Consider the following 21,432-nt stretch of genomic DNA (forward strand, 5'->3'; position numbering starts at 1 on the left):
AGCACACGGGTCGCCGAAGTTTCAACTGTTTTTACGCATGCGCAGGTGAAGCTGTTTGTCCAGTTTCGCTGGTTTGACTTTCACCAGTGAGCTCAGAGCCGAGTTTGCGCTTCTCATGTGGTGCTTTTGAAGCTCGTCGATCCGCGGGGGGTGCTCCCATACCGGCCCAGATGCGCGAGACTTTCCTCCCCCCTCCCCGGAGCGTGTGACTAAGGGTTCCCACTGCGGAGTAAGATTTTTTTTTTTTCCCGCCCCCCAGTGTGTCAGTGGGCAAAGGAGACGGCAGGTGCACCCGGGGAAAGGACAGGGCAAAGCGGGGAGGAAGTGGCCGAGGTGGAGGGCGGCCCTCGCGGGGAGGAAATCAACTGGTTGGCTTCTTCCATTAGCATGCGTGTCGAGTCCCCCACGTCCTGCCTGAGCCCGCCGAGTCTCCTCCTGCGCCTGCCGACCGAGTGACTCCTCGGCCCGGTGGAGGACGCGGACTCCCCCCCCCCCCCCCTTTACCACGACCTACTTCCGTCGTGGGACTCCGTTCTGTCACGGAAGGAAGAATGATGGGCTTTTTGCGTCGGACGTTCAGCCGCCGTTCGAGAAGCCGCTTCCAGGCGAGAGATGGGGACGAGCGGGACGGTACGACCGGAGGAGGGAACCCCTTGCTCATGGCCCACCAGCAGCAGGTCGTTCACGCGCCTGCCGTGGTCACCGGGGGTGCGGCTGTCCACATACCGGCTGCTGGGAACGCCAAGACCGCCATCACCTGCCGGGTTCTGCTCCTGGACGGCTCGGATGTCAGCGTGGATTTGTCCGTGAGTAGCGTTGGTCCCACTGATAAGAATTTTTTGCTGTGTTTCCAATCTAGGTGGTAACTTTTAAATTACTTTTTTTTTGTCATAGACAAATGGCTAGATAAACAGAAGACTAATGGCATGATGCATTTGTACCTAATTGATTGGCAAATGATTTCCTCCAAATAATTCATCTTTGTTCATCTATCTATGCCACCGATGTATAATGACTGAACAATTTAATACTGCTACGATGGTCGAGTTACGTCATGTCAAACACGAGAAAAAAAACAAAACAATGATCGATGAATTTCATTAAAACTCAATTCGATTAGATGTCATTTGTTTCCCAAAATGTCACCCCCCCCCCCCCTGTCTTGTTTACATCATGCTGACCATGACTTTGATCATTTTTGGCCTAATCTTAAATCTCCCTTTACCTGTCAATAACGAAAGTAAGAAAATATTTTGCCACTGTTGTGTTGACATATGACTCAGTCACCAAACAAGTTTGAAAGGGCCATTGGCTTCATCCAGTACTTGACCCACTTGTAGATTGCACCAAACTACGACCCCAGATTGTGACCTTCAAGAACCGAACATTATGTCATACTTATTGTCATTGCGGCCGTGATGTGGTTAGTTATGGTTAGTTTCAATGGAGCCTGGTTGATACCGCTTTGACCTGTAACGTATTGCGCAATCTGTTTTCCAAAGTAACTGCAAATGTTTTATTGTGATTCAAGACAAAGATTTTAAAAAAAAACAGTTTTGAATATTGGGAAATTCACCCAACCAACCGGACAAACGCCACGTCACTTCGGATCTTCCCTTTTTATGTGGGGTCTTAATCTTTTTTATTTTTTTTACTCGCCCTCTTGCTCATCGCCACTTTCTCTCCTCTTCCTCCATCCATCCATCCTTCTCCACCCTTCCTCTATTCCCCGACTCCCTGATCTTATTTGGTGTCACACACACGTACAAGTGTGTGTGGGTGAGCTAGTGTGTGGGTATGCCGTGCGTAAGTGCCTTTTGCTAAAATGCTTTCATTTTGAAGGTTGTGTGTGCGTCACCTCCCGCCGCGTATGCGTGTCTGCGTGTGTGTGTGTGTGTGTGTGTGTGTGTGTGTGTGTGTGTGTGTGTGTGTGTGTGTGTGTGTGTGTCCAGCTGGGACTCGCAACAACAACATGTAGGTTCCAACAAATAATGCAAAGTGACACATGGCTCATCAGAGCGCCGACCGGCTTAGTCACAAATGCTTTGCAACAAGTTTGTTCATGTCCTCAAGCTTCCCTGGAGGCTGCGCGCAGGTGAGCCCAGCCAAAAAAAAAAAAAATACCTCATTAGACATTTGGGATTTCGACACGCCAGGCAAATTTTGGCCTACTATTGCCGCTTCAATAAGATCCATTTTGTAATTCAAATGAACCCTGTGCAGAATGAGCAAGGGTGTTTCTGCTTTAACTCCTTCACTACCATTGACGACCATACACGTCAAACATCTATTGGTTCCCCCCCCCCCTCCCTCCCTCCCTCCCTCTCCTTTCATGTCCCCAATTCTTTAATAGCTCCGATTTCCTCACACACTCACCAGGAAGTTTGGATTGGTTATCAGGATTCCAAAGTACAAGGCTGTCATCTTTTTACACACGCACACACCTCTCGGTTTAAGTAGAGGAGGTTCACTACTGGTTGGTTTAGGAGGCCATGAGGTCCACCCTAACCCTAAATCACATTAAAAAAAAATTGAAGATCAGGTTACTCAAAACTCACAAAGCCCCACAACATTTTTTTGTTCTTCTGTTGTAGAGCAAAAGCAAAGGCCAGGACCTTTTTGACCAAATCATGTATCACATAGATCTGGTGGAGGCGGATTACTTTGGACTGCAGTACATGGACAGCGACCAAGTCTCGGTGAGTCCTCCACACGCACGTCAATAACCTTGTTTTTTTTTTGCTCGACGCTTATTCTCGCTCGCTGCTTCTTTCAGCACTGGCTGGATATGTCCAAACAAATCAAGAAACAGATCAGAGGTGAGTTCATGACTCAGTTATCAAATGTGGACGAGGTGATTAGTATTAGGAGCCGTACCCTTTGTTTGCTCTCCACAGAAAATTCAATTCAAGAGCTTCTGTAATTGACACAAATAGTGGCCGAGGGGGGTTTATTTACTCACTCGAAGAGAGCAACGGTAGGCAGCAACAAGCTGAACCGTGATTGGTTGTTAGCCTGTGCAGGATTTCCTAATGCCATTCAGTGTGTGTGTGTGTGCTTGAAAAAAAATGGTGATCAATTGTTATTTCTTTTTAGATGGTTCGCCATTCCGACTCTTCTTCCGAGTGAAATTTTACTCCTCAGAGCCAAATAACCTGCGTGAGGAATTCACAAGGTAAGAAAAAAAAAATCTTCTTTGGCCTGAGCCTGATGATGATGATGAGTAGGAGGTCCAGAAGGGATGCGAGGCTAATTACTTTGTTGCCATGGGGCAGATTGGGATTTAAAAAAGAAAAAAATCCAAATAGCCTTACTGGAGCAAAGTGTGTGTACTGTGATAGATCAGGGAACAGTGGTCATAATGTATTTTCTGTTATGTTTTTAATATTTTTTTTTTTACATGTGCCGCAGGTATCTGTTTGTGCTGCAGCTTCGACAGGACATTTTGTCTGGCAAGTAAGTCTGTTATCAATGCTAACATGTTTGTTTTTATGTATGCAGACACCAAAATTAGCTTTGCTTTTTAATTAGCTCAGATAATTAGCTTAGCCTGAAAACCTCTTGAACTATACATTTTATTCATCTTCTTTTATGTCACAGAAACAACAATGTCTACCAAACAATACTTGACACAATATTTTGTGTAAACAAAGATACTAATATGCTGAGTCAGCCTAATCTTGTGACGCTGCTACAATCGCTATTTTCTTACAAGTAAACACGGGAGACCTTTGACCTCTTTTTTTTTTTTTTTTGTGTGTTAGTGATTCTTTTGCGTTCAATACGCTTTCCCACAGTGGCGCAGACCGCCCTAGGCGTTGACAGTTTTCTAATTTTTCTTATTTAGTAATATTTATTTACGAGGCTTTTTGGGACTTGTGGATCGGCACAGTCTTCTTAGACACACACACACACACACACGGACGGGTGTGTTGGCCATCTCAATGTTCCGGCTCTATCTGGGCCATAGATCCCCCGAGTGCAGCTCTATTCTAACACTCAAGATCAGGATCTGAAGAGGTGATTATTTTGGGAAAAGGGTTGCTTCTCGTTTTTATACACACACACACACACACACACACATTGTATTTGACTCGGCGAGTGTGTGTCAAGCAGTCCCACTGAAAGCAACTCATCACCCCCCCCCTTTTTTTTTTTTCCCCTTCTCCTCTCTTCAGATTGAAATGTCCATACGATGTCTCAGTAGAGCTGGCCGCCTATTGTTTGCAAAGTGAGTAAACGTCACCTCCAAGATGATTTTCTTTCTTTTCATTTCGTTGAGCCAATATTTGGAACGAAATGGAATATGTCATTTTTCATGTTGTTTGCTTTAATAACTTTTCACAAGACATTACTCTGAAAATGATTTTCATTCCCAAAACAATGTTTGTGGTACATGCTTGAAATAAAAACACACATCAGATGCAATTTTGTTCCTTTTTCCGTCTTTCCAGGCGAGCTGGGGGACTGCGATCCCTTGGATCACTCCCCCGAGCTGGTCTCGGAGTTCCGCTTCACTCCTAAACAAAGCGAGGCCATGGAGGCGGACATCTTCAGCAGGTGGCTGGATCTCAGGTGAGAATTTGCCGCCGTCTCCTCGACCTCCTCCGCTCATCCAGTCAGTTAGCCGACCGGCCTGCCGACCCCTCGTCGGTCTGTGTGAAGGATTAAGAGGGGATTAATCCTCGGAGGGTCTTGATTGATTCCGGGGGCTGTATTTAACCCAGCGGCGGTCTGATGGCTCCCATCTCGGATTAGATTACATATGCTGTGCTTTCACTGAACCCGCCGCCGGGCCACGCAAGGACAAACGCAATGCAGAACACCAATCATCGGCGCATTTGAATTTAGAAATGTTTTCTTCTTTTTAGGGGGAAGAGTCCAACTCAAGCCGAGATCTCCTTCCTCAATAAATGCAAGTGGCTGGAGCTCTACGGCGTGGATATGCACTTTGTTAAGGTGTGTTTTGTTTTGAATTTATTGATGAATTCTTGAGTGCTGAATGTCTTTGCGGCGTCATCAGGGGAGAGATGGTTGTGACTACGCGCTGGGGCTCACTCCTACTGGCATCTTGGTGTTTGAGGGATCCAATAAAATCGGGCTCTTCTTTTGGTAAGACGTTTTGAAGTATCTCCATGTGTGTGTGCGTTGAAAGAGCTAAGTAAAATGTCAAGCGAGACATTTGAAGAAGCGGCAAAGACTGCGGAGGCCACGTTTTTAAGTCGCATTTTGGCAAAGTTGATCGTCACGTGGGTGTTGAATGAAGCTGTACGTACATGTTTCAAACTCGTTTCACCGCAAAGGAAAAAAAAAAAATCACACCGCGGACCACAGATAGCGAAGAATCTCGCACCTGCCGATTTGCGGCTGGAAAGTAAACAAACAACTCAACAGAGCGTGGCCGGAGCGCTCGCGCGCTAACACAATGGCTGCACCGATTTACATTGTGTTTTTTTTTAACACAACAGAGAACACAATAATGCAGCACATTTTATTTTTCTGCTTTTGTTGATGCTCTACTTTTACAAGATGTCCCAAAAATGACTTAACTACAGGCAAATGTTGAAAAATAAAATATATTATCAAAGATTTCATTGAGTAATTAACTGTGATTCAATGCTCATGTTTTTTAAATAATATTTATTTTATTTATTTTAATATATTTATTTTATTTTTTATTTATTTTAAATGTATATAATTTAATTAATAATAAATAATTTTAATTCATGAATGAATGCTTAATGTTCAAGATTGGATATATTTCTGCATTTCCTAATAGTATAAATTTGGTTTTAACTAAAATATGCTATTCAGGCCCAAAATCACACGTCTGGACTTCAAAAAGAGTCGACTCACTCTGGTGGTGGTGGAAGATGACGATCAGGTTTGCGTACAACACGTGCAAAGATGAGCTCAATGTTGGCTGGACTCCAATAAATATATATTTTTTAATTCCACTATGAAGGGCCGAGAGCAGGAGCACACGTTTGTGTTCCAGCTGGACAGCGCCAAGAGTTGCAAGCACGTGTGGAAGTGCGCGGTGGAGAGCCACGCCTTCTTCCGTTTACGCCAACCGACCACGGGCAAGCCGGGCCGGAGCGACTTCACCCGACTGGGCTCACGCTTCCGATTCAGGTAGCGCTGTTTCCAAATGAAAATTCCCCCTTGAGAATATATTGAGTATAAAAAATGTAATTCTATATAAAAAACATCTCATAAAGAGAGAATAATAAAAGTAAGCCAGCAGTAAGAAACAAAACAAATAATGTTGCCGTTGTCTATGGTTACTTCGTATCTATGGTTACGTAGAGGTGTTCCTATGGCGACCAAGATATGCCCTTCGTATTGTTTTTTTTCTCTCCACTTTTTATTAAAGCAAATACTCTCACTTGATGGACACTTCCTGTTTTTTTTTGTTTTTTTTTTTAGTCAGCAGGCAACAACATCTTTCCTGAAGGAGATTCATAAAATCATTTCAATGAAGTCATTGGGAATGTTTTTAATGAAGCTATATTCTAAGCTACACTTTGATTCCATTCCCAATGTGTCGCTGCAATAACAAGCAAAATATGATCAATTTTTGTTCTCAGCGGTAAAACGGAGTACCAGGCGACTCACGGAAGCCGCCTGAGGAGAGCCAGCACCTTCGAGAGGCGGCCGAGCAAACGATACCCCTCCCGCACGCAGTCGCTGGGCAAAGGTGAGTCTTATCTGCACACGCAATTATGTACACTATATGGAACCCGACGGATTAGAAGAACCTGCTACACGCCTGCTTTTCACACGCCTCTATGAGTCACATTTTTTTCCCCCCTTAATTCCCAATTTATGAAAAACACATATTTTTTTTTAGAATGTTTCGGTACATAGCCATCAATTATATTTCACTCATCTCTGCCTACCTCGGTTCTAATTATATTTAGTTTAGTAAATGTACGGTCGAGCTAATGATACTGTGGATATAACAAAATGTCCGTCTGTATAATCATAATCCCTGATAATAGTTTGGAACAAAGAAGAGGAACTAATCAGTGGCTTTGTTTGAACAAGCCCCTTCCTTCCTATTATCACCTCTCACGCTGGCTGATCATTTACCTTGATAGCTTCAAGAAACTCCCTGGCATTCCCAAAAAGCTTTCCACATACGTTCTCCATTCCATTGACACATCCATGAGAAAACACAGTGACGCACTTGTTCCTTGCTAACAATATATGTGTGTGTGTGCATCATCCTTATAGTCTCGGCCATTTCTCCAGCCAAGCCGCCACGCATCAGGTAACACCGAAAAGCCCACATACATGTTATTTTATGGACATATATTTCATAAACATTCAGGCCATTATGGCCAGATGCAATTTGTAATTCTTTTATTTACATGAAGAAATGGTTCAAACATCTTAGCGGGCATAAATGGCCATCATCTTCTATGGGCTCCTCGTAAATAAGCATTAAAAGCTTGTTGGTACGATAACAAGTGATAACCTTGAATGTCTTGAAAGTTGTATTTTTGTTTCAAGACAAAACATGATTTTTGTTTAGCCTGAACAAACACGGATGACAATACGAACTGTCCGGTTCTGTATCGAGTCGGCTTAGTGAGCTGACCGGGATCTTTTGGAAACATATAAAATTAGTCGGGATTGTGAATCGCATTGGTTTTTAACTCCACGTGAAATTAAAGTATTAAAGTTAATCTACCGTCGCTGATTGTTGTCATTCTTTCTCTGCCTTCATGCCAGCCCTGATCCCAGCCTACATGCAGTGAGTGACCTCAGATGACCTACTTACACACACACACACACACACACACACGCATTCATAGCATGCAAAAGTCTGGCTTGGTCTGTGCGCAACAACATTTAATTTTCCTCGTCCCTTCAATCCCTTCCAGTACCAACACAACATCCCGATGGCGGGTCATGAGGCGTGGCGTCCGTCCCACCCCGCTTACACACCCTCCGTTTACCTGCAGCCCGCCGGACACACGGCGCCGCACAGGTAGGTCAGGCGTGGCGACCTCCGTCAAACAAGAGGCTTCCGTCAAGAGGGTGGAACGACTTTTTAATATTCCTCATATAATTGCTAATTAATACATTCAACAAAAATGTATATACAAATATTTAAAGTTTTTTTAAAAATATTAATTAATATTTATTATTTCAGAAAATTTAATGAGATTAATACAAAAATTAGTCAAATGTCTATATCAAATAAAAAGTTTCTGTTTTCATCTCATTTCATGTCACGCATCTCATACGTGTGTGTTCAGGCCTTCCCCGTCGACCAGTCCCGTGTCCAGTCACCCCGTCGTCCCAGAACGAACCAGCAGCTTGCATTACGCACCCATCATCAGTGTGGTTCACAAGGACAAGGTCATGACTGCACTTTGACCTCTATTTGACTTTAGACTTGCATAGACTGCCCTTTCACCCCCCCCCCCCCCCCCAAAAAAAAAGCGAGAACCCCCTCATCATCATCATCTTCCATTATTCATCACATCTCCACACCTCTTGAATGTAACATGAGTCATGATATTAGCTTAGTTTTCTTGTGAATGGTTCACTTATGTCCAATCATATCTTTCGTTGCTACGGTCTTAAGAAAGAGACCCGCTTTGTGGTGTCTTAGATTTTATATAGCAGGCGTGGGAAACATATGGCTCGTGGGCCGTCGGTGGCCCAGGAGAGCATTTGCTTCGGCCCGGCCCAAAAAACATCAGAGTCCCCAAAAAGTTTTATTCTTTAAAAAAAAAAAAAAAGCATATTTAACATTGTGATACTGACATGTTTGAACATCAGCACCTCAAGAGAGGAAATTGAAAGCAACAGTTTTTAATTCATGGTACGGATAGCATATTTGGAGAATTATTGCCCTAGGCAAATTAAATTTAAAAAAAAAACGTTTTACATTTTCAGTTTTCAATTTTTGTTGGCTTGCAGGGAGCAATTATGTGACGAAGCACTTAAATGATTTTATTTCCCAAAGGATCCAAACATGGATGCTGCTTTAGGGATGCTACTGCTTGATGCTTTACACTTCACCGTGACGTCATGAATGATTCTCAAAAACTTGTTTACATACTGTACTTCAGTCTAATGAGTGGAGCAATATTTTGGAATCAATCAATGAATTCATAAATTGGTTTTTGCCATATTGCTAATAAAATAGAGAAATGTGAATGATTTTGATTTTCATCTTCTGTATATTTGTAAATGTAAAGGAAAAAGCTACAATGGGAAAAAAATTAAGATTTTACTGGAATAAATAGGAATGAAATTTCATGTTATGGAGTGAGAATTTTATGATGTGGAATTAGGTTGTATGGGGAAATTGTTTTTTTATAGGCAGAAGTGATTGCTTTTGATGTGCCGTGTCATCTTCAGCTTCCCTCTGAGCGGTCTCGCCTCCGACCATCAGCTCAGCGTGGAAGAGAACGAGACGTCGTATTCGGGAAAGGTCTATCGCCGTCACCGGCGCCACACGCACAGCCAGGACACGCTCTGCCACACACACAACAAAAGCAGTGAGTAAAATCAACAATCGAGTTACCCATCCAATCGGGGGATAGAAAAAGTTTACACACCCCTTTGGTTGAAATCATTTCAATGATCCACCTACTATGTTTTTCTTTCTGATTTTTAATTTTATTTTTTTAAAGAGTGTCGAGCTTCACCCTGTTACAGAGACGAGTTGGACATGTCTCCGTCCTTCTGCAAGCCGGTGGAGTCAGACAGCGAATGTCCTGCCTGGCCCTCACTCTGCATCAACATGGACAACAAGGTCAGACACATTTCCGCACGTTGACTTTTCTTTCTCTACTGACAAGATGTTTCCGGTCTGACTTCACTCCCCATCCCCCCCCCTCCTCCTTCTCATCTGCAGGCAGAAGAGAAGCAGCTCTCTGAAAAATCTCTCCACCCCTCGACCGCCTCCTCCCCGGCTCTGCTTCGAGACCACCTCAAGTGTAACATTCTGAAGGCCCAGATGGAAGCGGCTTTCAGGGTTGGTAGCATCTACATGATCTCCGGCTTATTTGCATATTTGCATCCCTTTTTTTTTTGTGTGTGTGCCTCCGCCACCAAATAGAAGGACAGTTCAGTGAGTCCAAGAGGAATGAACTCTCATGTGCCTCTCAAGGACAGGCAAGTTCTATTCATCCTTTTCCCTCTCGCTCTTTCTTTCCCTATGCTTGTTCCCACTTAGAAAAAAAAAAAAAAAAAAGAAGTTTTATTATGGGCGTACATACTTTTGAATGAGCCTACTTTTTTCTGATTGGTTAGATACTTTATATGACGTTACAATAAATGAAGAATTCTGTGTAGAATTGATTTTGGAACAAATCTATCTTTTTATTTGATTTGATTATTTTCAACAAATAGGAGGAACTTCAAACTCTCTTGTCGACAGGTATCAGAACTCCTCTCAAGATTCGTCTGCGTCCAGTTTACCTGCAGACAAAATGTCCCCGAGACCGGATGGCCGTTTTCCATCCGATAGTCTTCATCCTAATTCGGGCTCGTGCACCAACCGCAGAAAACGTCTGGTCAGACAGTTCAGCTTGTGAGTTCCCATCACACACACATATATCATTCAAGTACTCTCTCAATCCTTTTTTTTTTTCCTTGCTCCTCAGTAACCATGAAGATGAAGACAACCTCCCAGAAGCTCTTGCAGCCATCTCCTTTGAAAGCACAGCCAAGTCGGCCTCCACGACTTCGCTGGACAAACAGGTCCAGCCCTCCATTTACCCTCAGGTAACACACCTCAGTTGACTTCAGTTGAACGTTTGAGAATTATCTTTGTGCGTATGCGTTCCAGGTGGACTATGTGCCAACACTGGAAGTGGCTAGTCCATGCTGTGTGTCCCCTTTACCTTCTCCCCACCGCTCTCCTTCGTGCTACTGTAGTCCCCTCCCTCACTTGGTCCCTTACCTTGCAGCCCATCACGACAGGTAACACTTTGATTCTGTCATTTCCTTTGTGGACACTTTGTATTGGACCCGCAGATGTGTGGAAAGCCTTTTGAGGGTTTCGTAAATCGTCTTGTTGTCGTTTGTCCTCCCTCACTCGTTGTGCAATGTTGGAACAAGCATGGCACGCTGTGTATGGTTTTCTCACAACCATTTATTCTTTATTCCTGAAAAGAAAAGAAAAAAATTATGTGGACTGCGTTTTACAGGAGTTATGAAACGCTTCATTTATGTCTGTATGATACTGCCCTCTAGTGGCCAAGTAACAGATACACCAGAAGGGAACTCAGTGAACTCATACTGCCCTCTAGTGGCCAAGTAACACACACACACACCAGAAGGAAACCCAGTGACGCCTTAACTGTTGAATTCTTTCGCTTCTTTTTTGTGTTCTTACAATAAACACAATACGTGTGTGTGTAGTGGAGAAGAAGTGAAGCTGGACCGAGAGAAGATCCTCAGAGCCCTCTTGATGACTGAGCTCTGAAAGCGTGTCGTTTGACGCCCTGATGTGGAAGCCGAAGACCCAAAAGCGTCGGGTGCAACTCCACATTTGTGCATTTTAGTTTCTTTCATTTTTTTTTTTGCATTATGAATCCATAATGGAAAAAATATCACTATTTATTGTATATTGACGGTAGAGTCTAATGCTAGTTTAAAAAAAAAAAAAACATTAGACCAAGATATCAAATTCTTTCAAAACTCTTCCCACCATGAATGTAAACGCTTTGAGAGAGGAAGTAAAAATAACTGGTAAAACCTGGTTGCACAAGTGTACACACCCTCCTATAATTGGATTTAGAATGAACACGTGGCGTTCGAATTCAACTTATCCGGGAGTCGGCACACACCTACTAGCCTCCAACTTTTTATGTCATATAAAACTGGTATTCGAACAGGGGTGTGTCGACTTTTTATAGCCACTGTATTTGCACAGAGGTCGTTATGTTATATTTGCTGAAAAATTGTTTGTACTTGCCCAACTGACACTCGAGACTGTATATAAATGTAAAAGAGGATTGAAGCAACAGATGCTGCCTGCATGAAGGTGACAAAGTGTTGAGACTTTTGTTGAGTATTTTTCAATAACTTGAATGTAATTTTGAACGTATGCATCCAGATCAAGATTTGTCTACTCCATGGACAAAAGTATTGGGACACCTGGCTATATCTTGTTCCTCTTTGTCCCAATGACTTCTTTTAAATGAATCCAAGCATGCCTTTTTTCGAATGAACCTCACTTTCTGAACTGGAGTACAGTCAAGAAAATAACCGACAACAAACTTTCCAAACTTGTTCCAGCTTTTTAATCGTTTTAGGATTTGACAGTACTTTCCAATATGTTTGTTGGTGGATCATTTAAATCACGAGGAATCGAAGAACAAGCCTTTTTGTGCAGATTGTGTTGCATGCTCTTTTAAGCAACAGTGTAAACTTGTTCCTTTACGTGTTTTTTTTCTCTCAGAGACAAATGACCACAAAAGTATTGCATTATTTGTTGTTTTGTTGATTAGGAAATTGAAGGAATAAATTGTTATTAACTTGGGAGTGTTTTATAATCGTTTTTTGTCCACTAGGGGGAGACATTTGCCCCACTGGCAGGTATATACTGTACTAAACGATAAATACAGATACAGTATATTTCGTGGCAACATAGAGCATCGGTGTCCAAACTATGGCGCGCGGGCCAATTTATAAATAGAATGAAATATGGCCCGCAACTCTTGCCCGAGTGTATTGCACTTTCTAATTTTAACACCAGAGAGAGCTACTGTTCTACTACTACTGTTGAACAAGGCATTTACTCCACCAAAAAAAAAAAAGAAGAAATGTACCCCGAGATACGAAGGAAACATGGCAGAACCAAACAAGCGAAAGTTACAAAGTGAGTATCACTGCTCCCATAAAATGCAAATGTGCAATGCCTTGCTCAATTTAGTTGAATAAGATATATTCCGCAATAAGCTTGTGTTAAAAAGCATTTGGAAGAAAAAAAATATTACAAAATAAATATATTTGGAACCAATTGAATATTATCATACATATTGTCATATAGCATACATGTGCAGTCATTCACGTCACAGCTCATCAGGGTGCACCAAACAAAAGACACGTCATCATCTTTTTTAAAAAGAGAGTAGGAGTCTGTGTTTTGTGTCACATGGGAATGTGGATCAGCCTCGCCCTGCATGCTTGCATCTTTGTGTGTGTGTGTGTGTGTGTGTGTGTGTGTGTGTGTGTGTGTGTGTGTGTGTGTGTGTGTGTGTGTGTGTGTGTGTGTGTGTGTGTGTCCTACCCGCCCTGCAAGGGAATGCTGCCCTTATTAAAAAAAAAAAAAAAATCAACTGATTTAGCAGCCCCCCCTCCCACACACACCTGTATGTCAGGTATATCAAGCATTGACTCACACCCTAATTGCTGTTTTGTGATGAATAGATGCGGTTTACTAAAGAATGGTGTTTCCTTATGTACTTTGCATTACGAGCCAACAGCCATCCATGAGGACACCTGTTGAAAAAAAAAATTGATCTTGAAAGATCCAATATGTCAATCAATTTCTTTTGGTTATCGATGGCAGTGGAGATAAGTGGAAGAGTCAGCATGAGAGTTTCAAGCAGGCAGAGTGGGGTGCACGCTAATATTCGATTACAACAATAGTAAATCTGCCCGGAGGGGTTGTGACATGCTTTTTTGTCTGCTTTCCTTCTTTCTTCCCCTATTCTTCCTCTCTGTCGGAAAAAAGAGACACCACTAGAATATGTGTCATCACCGTGGACCATGTGAGGGAGTTCCCACTCTGGCCTCGGGGGCCTCTTGTGTTGTCATCCTTTCTTAAACACAAAACAAGGCAAATGGTGCAAATGTCATAATACGTTTATTTTTCAGCAGGACCTTCCAGTCCTGCTACATACACAAAACAAATAAGTTCACAATGTAAATGGATTGGATGGGCATCTAAGGTTTGTTGTTTATTTAGCAGCCTTTGGTTGGAGAAATGTCTCATAAGATTTTGCTCCGTAAAATGAGATCGTGACGAGAGTCCATTATTCGCTAAGGTTACAAACAACTGGAGCTCTGCTTTAATCTCCAACAAAAGGCACAAGAACATTGGCAACAAATGTAAATATATATGTAGGCACATGAGTCATTGAGAACAAGAATGGGTTAGCTCCCTTTTTTGGTCATTTTTCAAGATAAGTGCAGAAATGAATGGCGAAAATGCATATTTTGCAGAAATGGAGTTAGCCCAATCTAGTTCTCAGCATGAATGAAGCTTCGGAGCAACTCGCAGTGTAACATAACATAAGCCGGCATTCAAAACATATTTTTGTGCCGTTAGAATAAGTATTGATTAGCAGTGCATCGGTATCGGCCCCTTGTGTAAACATCGGAAGGTTTGATTGTTAACTGTTCTTCATGCACTCACTTAAACGTCCAAATCCAATACAATGTGTAGTGGAGGTGGAGTAAAACGTATCAAGTGGATCAGAAACAGATGAGCTATCAAAACATGGGCTGGAAGGAGTGGGAGGGCCAGATTGAAAATTGAAAAAAAAATAATCATCATTTTCAGTGTGGCCCAAATGCTGCTTTGTCAAAACATAACACGTCGTTCATTCGAGACACACACGCGCACACACACACACACATTGTCTCTCTTCACAGAGAACGTTGAAACATTGAGCTCTCTTGCTACAAAGGCTTTTTTTTTTTACTACTTTGGCTAGCAAATATATAATAGTGATTATTCAAATAATGTAACACAAAAAAAAAAAAAATCTACAAAGCTTTTGTAAAAGATACACATTGTGCAATAAAAGATGATTTTTTTTTATTATTTTTTGGGGGCCAAAGCCATACGTAGTATAAAATATAATAGTGGCTGTTTTTGGAAGATATAAATAAAACTACTTGAAAAAAAAAAAAAACTAATACGTGGTTGCGGCTTAGAGCAGCTGGCTCAGGTCCAGATAGTGTCCGGAAGGTTTGCTCATCAAAGTTGGGAGGGACACCACGGGAGGCTCGCCGTTACCCGCTTGACCCATCAGGCTGCTGTTTAGGACGGAGACCGGCTCCACGGCAGTCTGGAGCCACACACATGAGAAATGTCATAAATTCATGATTTTATATATATATATATGTGACTATATCAATGTTAAGCTTTATTTCGAAATGACAAATGGCTCCCCTTTCACTCACGACTTTTTAAATATCGCGTCTTGAGTTGCACAAACGTGAGTGACGGGATGAATCGACACCGGTAGGATCATTCTACAAAAGGCCACGCAAAGCCCGAAAATAAATACACCAGCTTTTAGTGTATTAAGCACATTTCTGCTTATCTGCATTCGACGCTGACAAAAACTCCACGGCTACAAGTCGAAGCAAGCAGACGGAGACAGGATAAACGAGTTTGCCAGCCTCCGGGCCAACGCGGCCTGTCTGACAACACACGCCCTTCCACACAAGGAGATTCCTATTTGTGAAGCTTTTTATTTACCTGATAGCCCTGCACTGCGTTAATCAGGTCTTTGCTGTTGTAGGTCAGACCCGGCATGCGCATCAACCCCCCGGGGGAGGAGAGGACGGAGGGGGAGGGGAAGAAACCCACAGTAGGAGAGCCAGGTGGGCTGTGGGAGGAAAAAAAAAAAAAAGGTTGTTATCTGTACATTTGAAAGTGTGTGTTTATTAGCTAAACAGCGGTAGCGCAAAACCTCACTTGTCGCCCAAGTCGAGCGGGTTCCGATACCATAAAGTTGAGTTATTAGTTACCTTTGCCCGAGGTCACACCCGAAAAAAACAGACGGCACTCCTTGCCTTTGACAAGGTGGAGCGAGGCCTTAAATAATTAATGTTGCTTTTCGGGGGAAAATATAAATATATCTTTATGTAACTGCGGTAAGTACCAAAGGCGTCCATAACTGGGACGATTTGGGATTTGTAGAAAAGTAAAAATCGGTTTTATTTGGATTAACCTTACCTGGGATAGTAGGCCGCGTAGTTCATGTATAGCTGCGCCGTGGACGGGTAGTAGGCATGCCCCGGGAGGAGGGGGCGAGGACCTAGCAACACCTGACCGAGCGGCGGGTAGAGCGCGGCGGCGGCCTCGCTGGTTAGGATGGGCGGATTGGGGGTGAAGGAGTAGGACGGCGGAGATAAACCTGGAGCAGGGACGACAGAGACAAAAGGCGGCTTGAAGCCCGCTGACACAAAAGACGTGATTGTGCCGTGGAGGAGATGCGCTCATGCACGCTTGCAAACAATGATCACATTCACTTCACTGGACACAATGTTGTTGTCAATATGAAGAGCTTTTTTTTTCTTAATTGGTGGAAAGGTGAAGTGGGTGATCGTGGTTTGCAATCATCAGCCTCCTTGGAATTGTGCTCTACTTTCCCCAAATCAAGCAAACATTTCTAACCACACTAATTAAATGAGAAATAAAAAGAAAGAAAACTTGTATTGATTTGAATCCTTTCCCGAAATTGGTATTTAGCCCCCCAGGTATTATATTTGTCTATATAGAACAGGAACTCACGATTTGGGATTTTATTGCGAGTCATAAAAGTTAAGACTTGTCCCAACATGACCTCAATTCTGTCTCCAGTTTGCGATGTGTTTGTGATCATTAACTTATCATAATAAATGGGAGTGAAAGGCTTTTTAAAAGTCATCTCATTTCCATCGCCTGTCGTGTTAAGCTCCGCCCTCCTTTTTTTCGTGACTTAATGAGGCGAGCGCGATAGGTGTGCCACCTTTCTCCGCAAACCAAGACTAACTGGTAAGACGGGGGATTTAAAATGCAAGCCGCATTTGACCCCTCCTAAATTTTTTTTTCATGCAACCCTCATTAAGCATTGCTAGGAACAAAAAGTGAAAGTGGAACGGAACAAACATGCGTCTGGTGTGAATTTTGATTCGGGTCCAAATTGAAAGAGTAACATTTGGGCATGCACTATTAATCACACTAAATCATCAAGAGGCACAACACACACACAAACACACAGTTGTGAATCTCCTGGTCGGACCAGTATGTCCAGTCCAGAGGTCTAGATTGGCAAAAAAACCCAGCAACCCTGCCCATCCCCAAACGGCAGGAGCCCACCTACCCCCGCAAGGCCCGAAGCACCCCCAGCTCCCAGCAGCACTTACGTCTGGACTTACATGGCGGCGGGCTGAGCCCCGTCCCACTCCTGTTCCGGTTGTGTGTGTGTGTGTGCGTGTGCGAGAGCGAGCCTCCCATCAGCACCAGGCCCATTTCCTCGGCGCTGCAGGGGAACACCTCCACGTAGCGGCTGTTGGGGCCGTGCTGGGAGCACATCACGTGTTTGTGGAGTTGCTGCGAGGCCGAAAGCGCTCGCTCCGCCGACGTCATCTGGATAAAGCAGTCGCCGGATGGGCGACCCTGAAAATTTAAAAATTCCAATTAGAATCCGGAACTCCAACCCCTCCCCCCTCTCTCTTTAACCCAATGATCTATATTTAGCTTCTTTTCCTGTTTCAGAAATGTTCAACGAGCTCGCCCGTACCTGCTGATTGAGGACCATGTGAACGCCATGCGGTCGGATATCGTTGGTGAAATCGCCCAAGAAGGTGAGGATATCTTCGATGCTGGCCGAGTAGGGTAAACCCCGAAGTCTCAGGCAGTCCCTCACGATGATGGGAGAAGGTAGGAGAGACATTGCGGGCAACACTGATAGCAAAGGGGCGGGGGCTACGGAGATCAGCGGCGCCGACGAATAGCGGTTCAGCACCTAGAGCACAAAACGGGATTTTTGACTGCCGGGAAAAAAAAAAAAAACGACTTATCTGGAAGTCAATAAAAACTCAAGACTGAATGAACAAGAGGACAAAGGAGAACTTACTACAGTTACTGTGTAAAAGTAAACAAACCCAGCCTACTTTAGTGCTTTTAGCAAATAATTAAGGAGGGGGGGAGGGCATCACACTCCTATATCCAGGATCTGCTCATTTCAAAGTACCTGCTGGACTTCTGCTGCAGTACTCTTGAATAACTCAATATATCTCCTCCCAAGGATCTCCTTGTGTTTCCTGAGCGCACACTGGGCATGTTCATCGCAGGCGAACAGCACAAAAGCGTCGCCGGTGGGTCGGCCGTCCGGGTAGCGCACGAATAGAATGCCGTCCCTCCCTCCGCTGACGGGACACGTGTCTTTGAGTCCGTCTTCTGGCGAGAAGAAAGCCAGCACCTGTTCGTGCGTGGCCGTGAAGGGAAGGCCTCGCATCCTCACGATGATTTGGTCCTCGCGGGATAAGAAGATGGCCACTTCGTTGGAGGTACCTGGCACGGAGACGCAAGTTGGATGATTGTCCAATCGGTCATCTCCGTTGACCGATATGTGAGGTCCGTTGATTGTTAGTCTCACCTCCTGCTATCTTCAGGAAGTCTTCTCCAGTTGCTTTGTAAACCTGCAATGAAAAGACGGTCCGTTATAAAATGATATGACGAGAGGTAGGTGAAGTTTTTTTTTTTTTTTTTAAATGACCTCAATGTATCTGTTGCCCATATGATGTTTGTGTCTTTGCAGCGCCAGGTCTCGATGTTCTTCGCTGACGAAACGAACGAGGGCTTCGCCGTTCCTCCTCCCCTGAGCGTTGAGGCACAGCGCGGCCCCGCCTCTGCGCGACACCACGCAAGATCCCGTCAGACACGTTTTGGGCTTTTCTTCAATTCACGGTGACGCACTCACTTGGCAATATTGAGTCCGCTGAAGAAACGGGCAATGTCTTGGTCGGAGGATTGCCATGGTAACCCTCTGGCTCGGATTATTGTGCTGTCACTCACTTTCTCCATTTTACTGCTGCAAACAAACGCTCAAGGTTAAGTGCTTGAGCTTCAAAAGGAAGTCTATCAAAATGAAGAATAGAAAATGACTTACCACGTACCCGTCTCAAACTTCTCATTAACTCTTTCCGGGTTTGAGAATGTATGAACTGCGATTAAAAAAGTCACGGTGATAAAAAAAAAAAAAAGGAAATCATAAAACCAATATCTGAAGTTTTTTTTTCTTTCATTGTGTGCTACTCACGTAGTGGCTCAGAAAGCAGACTAAGGACTATTTGGGCCATCATCCGGACTTGCTGCACGGCTACTTCAGGAGGCAACGGGAGCGATGGATCCAGCATTCCCAGCGTAGCAGGTGATTCCATAGGTATGCTTAAAGCTGAACATGATGTCAGTTAAGAAAAATAATCTCGTGAGAAACGGCGAGAGGAGGCAGAAGTTTTTTTCCTCTTCCTGCGTGTGTGTGTGCGCCTGCTAGTTAAATACACTTTTAACGAGGTGTTCCACAAGGTCATTTACATTTCAGAATTTAAATTCCCGACTCAAACTCACATTGGCTCGTCGGTAGCCATAAGCAATGGCCAAAGAACAACAAATTAGAAAAGGATACACTCCACCATGGTGTAGACGTCCAAAGTGCTGAGGTCAGAGGGGAAGTGCGTTTTGAATTCTTTACAGAGGTCAAAGAAGGAGTAGAAACAATCTGGGACCAGGATGTTCTGGATGGGGAAAGACATCAGCCTTGTTATAACTTGTTTATAAAAATATTAGTACGCTTCACATTTCATATTACAGACTGGTACTTTTAGTAATAAAAACTCTGCGTTTTTTTTTTTCTCCCATTGAGTATCGGAGTGAAAAAATTAGCAATGGTGTCAGTAGCGATTAGTTGAGTTGGATGACATAAACTGTCGGCACCTCAACCGGCTTCTGTTTTTTTTGTTTTTTTTTTAATTTGTGGGAAAAAGTGGTGTTAAAATGCGGTATGCGCATGGGTGTGTTGCTGTCGTCAAGTCATCTTAAGTACGTCTGCGCTGAGCAACTTCAAGCAGGAAAACCGCAACGCAACGATTTGCGGCTTCGTGTGTGTCTGTGCTGGGGGAAAAAAAAAACTTTCCTGCCCAAAGGAGTGAGCGACTGAGCATCCGCCCTGGCTGTGGGGCGTTCACCTACCCAGCCCGCTCACCTTGCTGGCGGCCTCGGGGTGAATGACTTGACGGATGTGGTGCTGCCCGTCGGTACACAAACACACTGACGTGCCCGCACCTGCGCTGTTCACCTCGTTCGTCAGCTGAAGATGAAACTGCGGAGCGTTTTGAAAAAAGAAATGAATTCTAGCGTGGAAAACGACTAATGGCGTCCGCCGTAGTAAATATTACCGTATTTAAAGCCGTCTCCAGGCTCTTGGCTGTTAATATACAATCTGCACCGGATATTTTTTCTTCATCCACGTGCTCCTCCACCACATCCCCTTCCTTATCTTCATCCGTCAATTCGGACACTTCAGGCTTAATCAGCAGCTCGTTCACCTTGCCCAACTTGACAAAAACATGAAAACCACGTTGATGGTGAAACAAAGCAATGCAAAGTTTCATACGGTTGCAAAATGATCACATTTTAGATTGAATGAAATGACTCTCGTATCGGACTGCAAATTGGCTTTCCCTCGTCTCACAATAGTAAAGATCGAATGATGTCATTGAAACAATACTTATAAACTTTTCACATATATTCAGAAAGGAAATTCAGACTCGATAATAGTTGCGTCGACGTCACTAAATACTCAAGCATGCCGGTCACGGGTAATCCGTAAAGACTGAATTGTTAAATATACTATTACGACACTGTTATTACATAAGAGTAAGACAAATGTATTTCAACTGAAAATATTCATTATTGGACATCTCATGAGCAAGTCTTCCATCTAATACGAATTAAAAATGGAAGCCATTAGAATCCAGTTGAATTTTATTTCCAAGCATATAGCGCAGAAATATGATAGAGGCTTTGAATGTTTACCTTTTTGTTGTTGACATCCACCTGCTGCCATATCAGCCTCGCTAACTCCTTCTCGTCTGAGCCAAGCAGCTCCCCGCTGGCGCCAGATGTGGCGGCGCACAGCACCACCAAATAATCTACCTGCGCCGTCATTCGAGGACCGTCGAAAGTCAATCAATACTAAAGCGAGCTCCACTATTAGTTCAAATGGGAACAAACACCTTTGACACTTGGGTGCAAAAAAACGTGACCTCCGTGTATCCTCCCGACTTCGTCGGCGTGGTTGATTTGTTTATTTGGATTATTTCATGTGAAGCCCTTCCGAAGCCACCATCGCGAAGCAATGGCCGAACTTCGTTTTTGTAGTCAAGCGACTACCTGTGTCGATCACGTGACGTTTTTACCTGCCGCCTCCCTCCCTACTACAGTGACGTGGCAGACGACGACACAAAATGTTTTCCTTTTTAATATCGGCTAGGTTATTCACAAAATAACATGAATATTATTAATAGAAACTAGGTCATGATACTAATATGAGTTTTACTTTGTCCAAAACAATGTAATCGTAATTAAATAGACATTTATTAACGTTTTAAATTAGTCACTGTATCTTAGTATTTTTTTGTATTATATGTAAAGAAATGGGCTTGGTATTT

The 21,432-nt window shown here is 43.5% G+C and overlaps 2 protein-coding genes across 3 annotated transcripts; one reads left to right on the forward strand and one right to left on the reverse strand.

Moving 5' to 3' along the window:
• Nucleotides 1-55: 55 nt before the first annotated feature.
• Nucleotides 56-12,517, forward strand: epb41l4b (erythrocyte membrane protein band 4.1 like 4B). Its single transcript, XM_085918816.1, has 23 exons — nt 56-806; nt 2,595-2,699; nt 2,777-2,819; nt 3,097-3,175; nt 3,412-3,456; nt 4,179-4,231; nt 4,455-4,575; nt 4,872-4,959; nt 5,024-5,112; nt 5,815-5,884; nt 5,966-6,135; nt 6,591-6,700; nt 7,240-7,276; nt 7,741-7,762; nt 7,893-7,999; nt 9,385-9,524; nt 9,660-9,781; nt 9,884-10,003; nt 10,088-10,143; nt 10,409-10,561; nt 10,635-10,755; nt 10,820-10,953; nt 11,395-12,517. The coding sequence occupies exons 1-23, from the start codon at nt 552-554 to the stop codon at nt 11,456-11,458; spliced, it is 2,304 nt and encodes a 767-aa protein (XP_085774942.1). The 5' UTR covers nt 56-551; the 3' UTR covers nt 11,459-12,517.
• A 1,310-nt stretch (nt 12,518-13,827) lies between these two features.
• esrp1 (epithelial splicing regulatory protein 1) lies at nt 13,828-21,150 on the reverse strand. Of its 2 annotated transcripts, none has more exons than XM_085918917.1 (15): nt 20,798-21,150; nt 20,158-20,316; nt 19,965-20,081; nt 19,389-19,497; nt 19,023-19,157; nt 18,873-18,927; nt 18,684-18,794; nt 18,480-18,612; nt 18,360-18,402; nt 17,955-18,274; nt 17,502-17,726; nt 17,125-17,377; nt 15,953-16,133; nt 15,473-15,602; nt 13,828-15,056 (listed from the first exon to the last, which is right to left on the reverse strand). In XM_085918917.1, exons 1-15 carry the CDS (start codon nt 20,927-20,929, stop codon nt 14,919-14,921), a joined length of 2,241 nt encoding a protein of 746 aa, XP_085775043.1. In that variant the 5' UTR covers nt 20,930-21,150; the 3' UTR covers nt 13,828-14,918. The 2 variants fall into 2 exon arrangements, with proteins under 2 accessions (XP_085775043.1, XP_085775044.1); XM_085918918.1 differs by having other exon boundaries at nt 17,137-17,377; nt 20,798-21,149.
• Nucleotides 21,151-21,432: the final 282 nt, after the last annotated feature.

This window comes from Syngnathus leptorhynchus, chromosome 8 (assembly GCF_054491065.1).
Source record: "Syngnathus leptorhynchus isolate UIUO chromosome 8, UIUO_Slep, whole genome shotgun sequence".
Classification (NCBI taxonomy): Eukaryota; Metazoa; Chordata; class Actinopteri; order Syngnathiformes; family Syngnathidae; genus Syngnathus; species Syngnathus leptorhynchus.

Coding starts and splice junctions, on each gene's coding strand:
- epb41l4b (XM_085918816.1), top strand. CDS start 552: ATGATGGGCTTTTTGCGTCGGACGTTCAGCCGCCGTTCGAGAAGCCGC. Junction 2,820..3,096: donor AATCAAGAAACAGATCAGAG/GTGAGTTCATGA, acceptor ATTTCTTTTTAG/ATGGTTCGCCATTCCGACTC. Junction 10,004..10,087: donor AGATGGAAGCGGCTTTCAGG/GTTGGTAGCATC, acceptor GCCACCAAATAG/AAGGACAGTTCAGTGAGTCC.
- esrp1 (XM_085918917.1), bottom strand. CDS start 20,929: ATGACGGCGCAGGTAGATTATTTGGTGGTGCTGTGCGCCGCCACATCT. Junction 18,928..19,022: donor TCTGCTTTCTGAGCCACTAC/GTGAGTAGCACA, acceptor TTTTAATCGCAG/TTCATACATTCTCAAACCCG. Junction 15,603..15,952: donor TACGCGGCCTACTATCCCAG/GTAAGGTTAATC, acceptor TTCCTCCCACAG/CCCACCTGGCTCTCCTACTG.